Below are 11,931 nucleotides of genomic sequence, written 5' to 3'. Positions count from 1 at the left end.
GTCCTTAAGTGTTAAATGTTGAGAGTTGCACGCAATGGAAACCACTCCTTTTTAAATTACTGATTTGCTTTTCAAGTCAGTCTTGAATCTAAACAACCCAAAAGCCAAATGAAAAAAAAAGACTAAAGCTAAGTTTTGTGGACCAAGCAAAGGAAGAACGGAGTTGCTCGGGTACACCCAGGTGTGGTCACCTCGGCCCTATTCTTGGAAGTAGGAGTAGAAAGGACACGGGGAAGCGTGTGGAAGGAGTAGTGCCTCCTCGCTGCTGGATCCAGTGTCCAACTGAACTGCATCTCACCTACAAGAGCCTGTAGTTGAGGAGACTAAACACAAGTCTGAAATCTCTCTTTGGCCTAGTTATGACATAAAAATCTATGAAAAATTGGTAGTACAACCAACCACAACCAGCCAAAGGTAACGGTCTGGTTAGAATTAAAAAACAATCAACAGCTTGAGCAAAACTTGAAAACCTGAATTCATTTTAGGAATGAAAGAACAGGATCAAAGTCTTTCTTTATTTTAGTCTTTGGAGAGGTTAAAAATGAAAACTTCAAAACAGGCCAAGCCAACTTCAGATCAGCCCTAAGAACACTGCCCTTTTGTCTCCTTCATCTATCAGTGTCTCTTTTTTGGTTTCGTATGAGAAAATGGATGAGCGGCCAATGGATGCGATATTTATGCCACTACCGAGGAGCACGGGGGTCTCTGACTCCCACAACTCAAAATGTGGCTGCTGCCCCAATATTCATGTTTCCGTATCTTCCAGTGCACCCGGCACTTCCGCAGAACAAACGCAGCTTTGTGTTACATGTACAGCACCCGCTACAAGAAAGTGCTGCCCGTGTCTCCAGGTGTTTCCACACTATCTCACAACAACACACGCAAAGAAATACCCACTTCATGAAAAGGCCAAACACAGGACCAGAATTTCTCCCTTCCCTTTTCCCTGGCTCCCAAGGCATGATTTTTTGAGATCCAAAGTAGAAAAATATCCAATGACCTGGAAACGCCTCTGTACTTGAAATCATCGCCACCACCAACTTCCCCACTCCACCCTCCACCCCATGGAAGATGGCAGAGGAGTGCCGGAGGAACAGCTGCTGGTCTATGGGCACAGGTGTAGGAAGGGCCACACTCACCAGAGCGTCCACAGTCTGCACAGGACACCAGCTCTTCAGGCCGCCCACTCTTCTTGTTCATGTTGGAGCCTCCCAAGCAGAAGTCACAGTAGTTATTAGGAATGACTGTCCCATCCGGTCCTTTCTGGGCTGTAGAAACATTTTTTTAATTGAATTTTAGACTGAGATGAATTTCTACTGCCCCCTCTTCTCCCACAGTCTGGCAAAATCTGCTCCAGAAAATAAAAAAGATGAAGTTTAGGATCTGAGGTTTTGTCACGACCACGTTGTTAACTCGGGCTGCCTTCTTTTTGACCCTCCTCGGTTTAATAGTACCCGTGTTGCCTTGGCCAGTGTGGCTCAGTTGGTTGAATGTCATCCATGCACCGAAAGATCCCCAGTTCGATTCCCGGTCAGGGCACATGCCCACGTTTCGGGTTTGCTCCCTGGTCAGGGGGTAAATACAGGAGGCAACCGATTGATGACTCTCTCTCTCTCTCTCTCTCTCTCTCTCTCTCTCTCTCTCTCTCTCCCTCTCTCTCTATCTCTCACATCAATGTTTCTCTCTCTCCCTTCCTCTCTCTCTAAAATCAATAAAAACATGTTTTAAAAAAATAGTATCAATGTTTTGCAAGCCACCCAGTTCACTTTGATTGTTGCAGTATTTCCCAGCTCTGCATTTTAGAAGAAACAAGCCTGCTCCTGACTGCATCCCTGGATGAGCACAGCATCCAGAAGGCCTGCTGGTCAAGTGAACCGCTTTCATCCCTGAACAGCAGCTCTCAGGGCCAAGGCCTCAAAGAGCAGATGGCAGTCATAAACAGTGGTGTGACTTGAGAGAGAGAGAGAGAGAGAGAGAGAGAGAGAGAGAGAGAGAATAGCCAGTGCTTAGGCCTTGCCCTTCGGAAAGATGCTTTTGTTTAGGAGACAGTCCTACCATCCCTGAAAAGGAAAACAAAGCAGCACTCATTTCCAGAAAGGACACTGAAGATGCTCTTGGGACTTTGATGAACATCTTGGCAGGTACACAGGTGTTCACTCTTGCTCAGCTGTATCTCCCTAAAGTCCAGACTCGTGGTCATGGAAAGCACCCAGGACTAGATAATCAGCAGACCCCAAGTGCCTAGAATCAGACTGGACACTTAGCTGAGCCTCAGGCCAGAGATGGATTGAAAAGCGAGTTAGTGAGTGTGCCTTGAGGCTTAAGATCCTCATAAGCCACCCATGATGAAAGTCCTATACAAACACAAAGAAAAATCTTGGGACACGGTCTTAAACCCTTATGAGAACAGCACCTGTCCTGGAGCACTGATAGCATTCTCAGTTTCTACTGCCTGGTATAAAGCCTTGCACAGGTTCTTTGCCTCGGGAGAAACTCCCCCATTTTCCCCTGTTTTTCTGGCCCTATTGTGGACATTTCTTTGTCACATTAACACTCCCTGTTTGTGAGTAGAAAGAAAAGTCTCTCCATTTATGGGATCAGCCTAAACCGCGGGGGCATCTTCCTCCTCACTATACCCAATGTCTGCTATCTTTCATTACTCACTGGCTAACATTAATCAGGGTCCTGTAGGGTATAGAGCTGTAAAAGGAAGCAGATATGTGAGCAGAAATACCATCCAGACAGTAAGTGATAAACAGATTCACCCACTTTAATGTGATTCCCTCTGGCCTTTGCTTCCTCCATGCCTCTGCTTTGCCTCCAGGGATAGAAAAACTTACCTGGCAAAGGCAGAAGACAAAAGCTTGCAGAATTACATTAGAGGGGGTTAATCCATTTATCAGTTGCTATTTGGATTGTTTAATCAGTTTCTAAGTCATTGATTTTCATCTTCGGGGAGGCAGACAAATCTCTGCAAGGAAAGTGTTGGCTGTTTGGGGCACACAGAGGAGCCCACCACACCCTGTGACCTGCTGCGTGTCGGTGTTCCTTCATCAGTCTCTGTATCTCAAAGGCATGTCACACAGAATGGTTTTGCAAATCGCCAAAAACCAGTACGTCTGCCTATAAAATTTTCGTTGCCCAAATCCAGAAGGAAGTCCCTTTCTTCCTTCTCTCTCAATTGCCATCTTAACCATTTCTGGAACTCTCTTAGGAAAGCCAGGCACCTCTATGAAGCAGGTAAACTCAGGGTTTCCTGACCAAGAGGCTATCATGGAAATCAGTCAAAAGGTGGACAAAAAAAAGTAGGGTGCATTAAATGTAGGGGCTGAATGTAAACAAAAATTAAATTTCAGAATTGGTGTGAACTAGATATAAAATGTGGAGATGCCAGTTACAACTTAGGTAGCTTCCCACATAAAAATCAATCAAATAATCTCACGTGTATCATTTCACGAAAACTCTCAGGAAGCCCTATCTCACCATTTGTCTCTCTCCTGTTCTCTTAGGGACCTCTTATTATGTCAGATTTTTTCCTGCCCTTTCACAAAATCTTTAAGCAACCAAAGAAGCTGGTTGTCTCCAACCCACTGTATCACTTGTGACTTATAAGGAGGAAGAAGTAAAATATAGAATATAAGAACTCTCAGATAATCCTTTACAGTTTTTACCACCAGCAGACCATTGGTAGACCACCTGGACCATTGAATCAGGGACTCCAATATGGCAAGAAATAAAAAATTCAGAAATGATCTAGTAGAGCAAAGAAGACAATGATGGAGAAATGGACCCTATATAAAAAGACCAAAGGAACAGAATTTAATTCATCTGATGAAGAGAAATTTCTGAAGAGACCGTATCAGAACAGCGTCCCCACATGTTTTGGTGTCAGTTACTGGCCATAGAAAGTGCCAGGCCCAGGAGGTGAAGAGGTGCTATAATCTTTGTAGGCCCTGATGTATGCAGCGGTGACATGCTAGAAGTGGGGGAGGGAGGGGCTGTATTTTAGTAGAGCAATGACCCAGGATAGGAAGTGATACTGAATGGTTATACTTCATTTCCAGCAAAATCCTTTCTGCTTCAGTTCCTACTGTCTTCTCATGAGCTCAAAGCTTTCTTCCATCTTGATAAAATGGCGTAGAGTAGACTCATCAATAGCCTTTGCATCTGGTTCTCATACGCTTTTTGGTATTTAGGATCGGTTTCAGGGTGAGAGTTCTCCCATGGAGCTCTCCCAATTCCCCAACCAGGCTTTGGGGAAGGCACTCTGCTGACACTTCCACGGGTGCTTCTCTTGCTTATGCATGTGTACACCTGCCTTGTCTCCCATATTAAATGATCAACTCCTTCAGGTCAGGGACCATGTCAAACACATCTCTGAACACCTATAGGCCCATGCACAGGAAATGGTTAACAACGTGTGGGATGAAGGGCTCAGAAAAGAACGGCAGAGATGTAAGCAGGCAGCACAGTGATACCACCCCTGGGACTTCCCAGCAGGGACAGAGCACTGGGTTTGCTTTCCCTGGGGCAGAGTTATCTGTTGCTCTGAATATCATTCACTGCCTGGTTTATTTCCCTCATCCTCAGAGCAGAGCTGGTCCATGCCCAGAGAGATTGGTTAGTCATCTCCAACTCCCAGAGAATACAGGAGAGGGTAGCTGAGAGCCCTGGGTTGCAGCAAGACTAACACCGGGCCCCTGCTATGGTAGGTGAAGCACCATCTCACATGCAAACATCCAAGAAAAGTTTGTAAGACTTCATTGTCTCTTGAGAAGGGAACACTAGGATGCATCTGCCCACTCAGCCTCCCTCTTATTCAAATGCTTTTCGAGAAGAAAAAGCAGCAAACATTTATTACACAACAAAACTGTGATGGATCTTATGCTGGATGCTTTACATATGGTATTTCACGGATTCTCACACAAAAATTTGTGAAGTAGGGATTATTTAACAGATGAGGTAACTGAAGTCCAGAGATTAAGGGCTGGCTCTGGGGTTCACCTCCAGGTTGTCTGTGTCCACAGAGACTCTCGGCCTATAATCTGCCTCCTGGGAATTCCAGATGCAAACACTTTCTGACCCATGTTTGCATCTAAAATATTTCAGAAATCTCTGCATGAACTTGATTCATCTAACCCGTTACTTAGGAATCCCAAAACAATAAAAGTTGAGGTTGGCCTGGTAAAAGGGGAAATCCCCTTTGAACTGAAACTTAATGTCCCTCTCACAGGGATCCCTCCTGGTGACCCTGCTTACTGTCATATGCTCTGCAGAAGAAACACTTCTCCGGAGAGTCCAGAGGCCCGAGAAGGGATTTTTTAAAGTAAAGCTCACACCATGGCTTTGTTGGCCTATGGCCTGACCCAGGGTGAGCAATTTCCTGGTACTGTATATGAGATCATTAGAAAAAGGATTTTACTATAAATAGGAAGCTTGCCCAGACCTTGCAAGTGGGATTTAAATAGAGATTCTGCCCCTGCTTATGGGAAATTGAGTCCCGCTTTATAGAATAAGATGACAGTGAGGGCAAAGGCCCGAGTGCTATCTCGATGGCAGCGCCCACAATGATGGACTTGGTTTTCTGTTGATTAATGTTCATGGGCTGAGATCATATAAGAGATACAAGGAAGCTTCTGAGAAAATAAAGTCAAGAACAAAAGTTCCTGGGGGGTGGCAGGGGGGAAGACTAGAAGGTGGAGGGAGCATTCATATAAATCAAACCAAGAGAAAGAACAGCCAAGCCCCAATTGTCCCACCACCACACTCAGGAAGGGTTCCGCAGTCGTTCTGGAAAATGCACACTACGGGATTTTCTACCTCAATCAGGCCACGTCTATGGCAATCACAGCCCCAACGCATCCATAGAACTACCACCCAAATAGGGCTGCCTTCCTCCAGTTCCGTCTGATCTGCTGCGATATGCCTGCCACGCATGAAGGAATGGGTGGCAGGAACAGTCTGGCCATCAGCAACAGCCCCTCATCCAGCTCTTCCAAGACCTGAACTCCGTCCCAAGTGCCCTAGGGCAGTGGTCGGCAAACTCATCAGTCAACAGAGCAGCAAACCGCAGCTCACGAGCCAGCCGCAGTTTGCCGACCACTGTCCTAGGGAAACAGGAAGCAAGCCAACTTAGGCTGCTCCAGGGCACATCCACAACAGTGTGACTTCACATCCTGAGCAGACGCTCAGACCGCCTGCCAGGGCCTGGTGTGTACAAACACGTGGCTGTGCTCTGTGCCCGCCACCCAGCCCTGACCCAGCCCCGGCCCTAGTCCAGCGGCGGTCTCCCGGGGCCTGCTAGTTGGAGGGCACAGCCCTGGGGGAACCGGGGGGCAGTGAGGAGAACCCTCCAGAAAATGTTCCTCTCCTCAACCCTCTCTCTTGTCCCCCCACCACCCTCCACGGCTGACAGTTCCCATCCCTCCATAGGTCTGACATGTTTCCATGGCAACTGGAATCCTGGGCTCCGGCAGCCTCTGGTCTTGCCACCTGTTATTACTTCATCTCTCAAGTGTAAAGCATCCTCGCCTGGTGCACTTGGCTGTGCAGAGCGCAGCTTCACAGGACGGAGTAAAGAGAGGGGGCAGGAAAAGAGGGAAAGGCAGCCCCAGGCTGGCCACACAGACAGGCCAGGCTGGAGGAGGAAGCTTTGGAGACTGGGAAAGAGAGGGGGTGTAAGCCAACGTGCCTTCCCTTCAGAATCAGAGAGCAGGCCTCAGCTGGAGGCCACCGCCACATCAGCTACCTTCTACCCGGCCTTTAATGAGGGCCGAGGGCGGGGGAGGGGGAGGCAGCGAAGGCTGGAGCCCAGAAGGCAGCTGTGCAGAGATGTGTGCTGGGCCCCGTGAGGAGAACAGCGAGAAGAGGGTTAACGTGATGAGATAAAGACTGTGAGAAAGGCTGGACCAGAGGGCAAACCGAGCCTCAGAGCCGGGATAAATGGCCTTAATTCTCATGCTCTTGCTCACCCTACGCCTTGCGTGTTTACTCATATAAATTATCTCCAAGCCCTGACACCTTTTTTCATTGCTTCCCTAGAAGAGATGAAAAAATAAATCCCTCAGATCCAAAGAATAAAAATGTTGGGACCCCATTCAGGCTGGTTCTTCTTGGACACCTAGTAGCAATGTGGGCCCTGTCCTGGGCTCCTGGAGGAAGACAAAGGCTGCCTTCCTCCCCGAATGGGGAAGGCAGGGACTCCAGAGCCTGGCGGGAAAACAGACACTGGGCTCCACTCACCACGGGAGAGAGAACTGTCTCCCTAACCGGCCATTTTGCTGCCTGACACTGACCACATTGAGAATGTAGGACAAGGGTTAGGAGGGGCTGCTGGTGCAGAACGATTCCAGGCGCCGCTGGAGAAGGGAAGGCCCAGGGCTCTTTTAATGTCTTCACGTTTATGGAAGGAGCTAAGTCGCCACACTCCGAATTATCAAGGACAACATGAGACGGAAGGAGCTGAATGGAGCACAAGCTACGAGACAAAGGCAGTGACATAAAGGCGTGTTCAGAGGAGTGGGCGTCTCCGAAGAGGCCTTTGAACCTGGGAAGGCGTCCCCAGACTCAGCCCTTTGAGTGCACACCTACCAGAGGCAACAGAATATGCTAGATGGCGTCTTCAAGTCCCTTATAGGCCCACTGTTTGAGTATTAAATAGGGTGAAAGAAGAGACAAAAAAGCAAAGTTTTCCAAACCCAGAGGAGCTCAGCCTTTCATGCTGCTTCATGCTTGGGTAGGTGTCTCTTCCCTATTAGCTGTGAGCTCCCTGAGGGCAGGCACAGTGCCTTTCATCTCTGAATCCCCAGCACCTGGCGCAGTGATTGACTCGGAGTTGACAATAAATACTTAATGAAAGAATGGACAAATCTTGGCAGAGTCTTTGGGTGGGGGGAGGCTCTGCCAGGCAAAGAAAAGTCAAAAACAGAAACTGAGTATATGCAAAGTATTCCCCAAGTACTGAGTGACGATGCTAAGGCACTGCCAGTGTCAGTCCCATTCATGGCAGGGACAGAAAGAGGAAGGAATAGGAATAATGGGGGACTAACGCTGCAGTGAAGAAGCCAATGGGGCCTGGCCGGCATGGTTTAGTGGTTGAGTGTCGACCTGTGAACTAGGGTTGTGGTTAGATTCCCGGTCAGTGCACATGCCCAGGTTGTGGGCTCGGTCTCCAGTGGAAGGCGTGCAAGAGGCAGTGGATCAGTGATTCTCTTTCATCATTGATATCTCTCTCTCCTTTCCTCTCTGAAATCAATAAAAATATATTTTAAAAAAATAAGATGGAGAAGGAAAAGAAGCCAACAGGACTGCCCTCCTGCAGGAATCCTCACCCTTAGGCATTTCTTAGAAAACCAGATGAAAGGAATTAAGAACCCCCAGACTCAGTTGGCCCAAGAGCCCCTTGAGTCCCATGTTCAGTCTCTTGCCAGGACCTCTGCACCAACCAATGAGAAAACAAGTCATGTTTTACTGTGTGCTTTTGTGTTTTAAAATGTGGTGTCAGCCATCCTACCCTTCTTTGCATCTACCTTCATTTCCTCCATCTTTATGAAATACGAAACTCAAACTGTTAGACATGGGCCTTGAGAATATTTACTCTTAAACACTGCTACAGAAACAGAAAACATGTATTCTCACACTGAGATCTCCATCTTGACAGATGTATTTGGTTAGAGTTACAATTGGCCAGCAGTTTGGACACCACATCACAGATCTGGGGCCAGAAATGACCCATCAGTAATGTCCTTTGTGCTCCAGACTTGGGCCAGCAACACCAGGTCTGTCACTGATGCTTCAGAAAAGGAAGAAAAAGACCAAGCAAAACTGATTACTCTTCTCAGTGCTGATTAGGAAAAGCACAGGGGATGTTTCAATTTTCCAGCAGAAGGTCATGTGGGTCAGTCCATGCCCTGGTGCAGCAAATGTTATTGCCACCAAATGAGTCGGTTGAGGGAGAAATGGTTTCATCTGAGAGCAACTATGTCAACAGGGCTCTGAATGAAGTGTCATTTCCCTAGAGAACTACAGGACATCTTGGTCCTGGTGCTATAGAGTCAGCTAAGCTTTATCCATTTAGGTTGTTGGGATATTGTTGTGTTATTAGAATTTAGGAAGCCTCCTTCCTACCTTGCCCAGCCCAGCCCCTCTGCACCCTTCCTCACCACCACCTCCACAGGACTCAGGTATGTCAACCCCATCAGTCCACAGTGAACCAGCATTTTCTGGGTCCTTCAGACTGAAAAACAGTATTCAGGAAAAGGAAAAGGATGAGCCTCAAGTTTCAGACCTCAAGATTAGGACAGAATCCAGGCACCAGAGCTGAGGGAAAGCCCAGCCAGGGAGGAGGGCCCAGATGGGGACACACTCAGAGAGCAAGCCAGGCAGCAGGTGCTGGGAGCTATGGAGACATGTGCCCAGGGAGAATGGAACGTTAGGAAAGAATGGAAACCAACACTAGCCATTAGAGTTAACAGTGCAGCCTGATTCCTGGCCAGTTACCTGACTCAGTGCATCCGAAAGAAAATAATTATAAGGAAATAGATTGACAACCAGTCTTCAAAAGCTGGATTTCTCTGAGGCAACAGTTCACCTGGGAACTTATTAAAAATGCAAATTCTAGGGCTCCACCGCAGACCTACTGGTGTAGCAAAACTCGGGTGGGATCCAGCAGTCTGTGTTTTAATGAACCCTCCAGGGGATGTCATTGTGTGCAAGCTCGAGAACCATGGCTCTACGCAACATGTGAGACACACACATTGCGTCACACGTATTTTCTGTTCATGCTGTGCTTCACCTGAATGAATCTTTAATCACCACGTAACCCTATGAGATAGATATTCTTGTTTACATAGGTGGCGCTTGAGGCACAAGGAAGCTAAGTAGCTTGTCTGTGGTCACATGTCAGTAAGTGGCTACGCTGGCTATCAACCCAGGCAGTATGGCTCTTAGCTGGCCCGCTTGATACTGCCCTACCCTAGGCACACGCAACCACATACTTGAGGGAAGTCAAATCAGAGTGGCTGGCAGGCCTTGGAGGCCTGGGCTTCTTAAATGTGAGGGATCTCATTAAAATTCAGATTATGATTAAAATCTGGAGATAGGTCCCTAGATTCCACATTTCTTATAAGCTTCCCTGCCAGGTAGTCAACTGTCTGGATTTGGGTGGCACCAAGGGGTTCCCAGGGCACAGGATTGTCGGTCTAGAACTGGGAATGGCTTGGGCAAACCTGGACAAGACAATCACCTGGGTCCCAGGTGATGTTGGTGCTGCTGACCACACTTTGAGAAGCAAAAAATGCAGGCCTTCAAGGTGAGGAGTTTGAGTTATATTCAAGTGTTGAATAGAAGTATTGAGAGCCGGGAATGGCATAATCTACTTTATACTTTAAAAAGAAATAAAATAGACTGTAAGAGGAGAATAGACTATAAGAGGTAAGAAGAGAGGCGGAGAAACCAATAAAGAAGATGCAATGATCCAAGAAGGAGCCGGTGTGGCTAGGAGATGAAGAAAGGGAGAGATCTGGGGTATATTTTGGAGGGGAGCTGACCTGGGTGGGTGGTGAAAGAAAACAAAGAGCCAAGGATGAATCTTCAAAATTGTTGAATGGAGTATTGTGTGATTTTTTAAAAGTAAAACGCATTTATAAACTCATGTTTCAAGTAGAATTTGTAATGAGGGGGTGAGGTCCATATAACACCACACACAGTTCAAATTACTTTGGGAGACTAAATTTACCTATGGGCGAAATAGTGTCTCCCCCAAATGCATACGCTGGAAACCTAACCCCAATAGGATGGTACTGGAGATGGGGACTTTGGGAGGTGATTAGGGTTAGGTGGGTCCTGAGGATGGGGCCCTCATGGTGGGATCTCGTGCCCTTATAAGAAGAGACACCAGAGAGCTTGTTTCTCTCCACCCACATGAACCCAGGAAAGGCCCTGTGAGGACACAAGAAAACCAACTGAAGGGGAGAGTTCTCACAGACACCAACCCTGCTGACACCTTGATCTGGGACTTCCAGTCACCAGAACTGTGAGAAATAAAGTCCAGTTGTTGAAGCCACCCTGCCTACTTTGGCATGGAAGCTTGAGCTAACTAAGATACTGCCCATTAAAACATTAATTTCTCTTGAAAAGTCACCAGGAAATATGATTCTTTTGACAATTGGTCTAAAGGTGAAAATGAGAAGCAATCAGCAGGACCATGACAAAGATCCAGACTAAGACTGGGATCCATCACGTGCAGTTCCAATGCACTGACGTAACTGAATGGTGCCCACCTCAAGCACATTCACAGTTCAGCTTCCCATCTTGCTAACTGTGTTACTTAAGACAAATTACTCACCCTTTCTGAGCCTCAGTTTTCTACTCCGCAAAATGAGAGCGATAACATGTGCCTCATGGACTTGTAACATTACACGAGATGATACACGTAAATTGCCTGGTGCCTAGTAGGTGTTCCACAATTTCCTTGCCTCTTTCCTCTCCTAGATGCGAAATAATTTTATCTCTGATAAGGCAGGAAAAGAAGTGACAGATGACTAGAGAATTCCCATCCGTGCACGGGCACATACTCAGTCTCTGTGCAACTTGGTATGTCTTCTAGAGGATACCCGCCCACCTCCTTTGTTGTGAGGAATGAATGACATAAATGTGGCGCTCTTAGCTCAGTGTCTGACACATTCAAGGAATGTCGGCAAGTACTGACATCATCATTTCTTAGGACATGGAACTCTTCAATCCTGAACATTCTAGGTGATTAAATGAAAAATGTAAGAGAAATGAGGCTCACAGAAAGGCAGGTGGCGGGTGCATGCCTGATCCTGGGGAAACAGGTTGATAAATACCACACTTGGCTGGATTCTGCCCCATAGCTTCCTCTCTCTGGGTTCCAAGCATTCATCTTACTTCCCAATTAAACCAGAAGTTCTC

The 11,931-nt window shown here is 47.1% G+C and overlaps 1 protein-coding gene across 2 annotated transcripts in view; it reads right to left on the bottom strand.

The window, feature by feature from the left end:
* Positions 1-11,931, bottom strand: part of DPF3 (double PHD fingers 3) — a 261,634-nt gene that overhangs the window by 55,412 nt on the left and 194,291 nt on the right. For both annotated transcript variants that reach the window (XR_013960426.1, XM_080664984.1), the window contains exon 8: positions 1,140-1,268. Coding sequence is in view for 1 of the 2 variants with exons in the window: in XM_080664984.1 (XP_080521110.1) it covers positions 1,140-1,268 (129 nt within the window). In the remaining variant the exon portion in view is untranslated. The remainder of the gene's footprint in view (positions 1-1,139; positions 1,269-11,931) is intronic.

Source organism: Plecotus auritus (assembly GCF_963455305.1).
Source record: "Plecotus auritus genome assembly, chromosome: 1".
NCBI lineage: Eukaryota > Metazoa > Chordata > Mammalia > Chiroptera > Vespertilionidae > Plecotus > Plecotus auritus.
The sequence above is the reverse complement of the archived record's forward strand: the minus strand, read 5'-3'. Positions and strand labels throughout refer to the sequence as shown.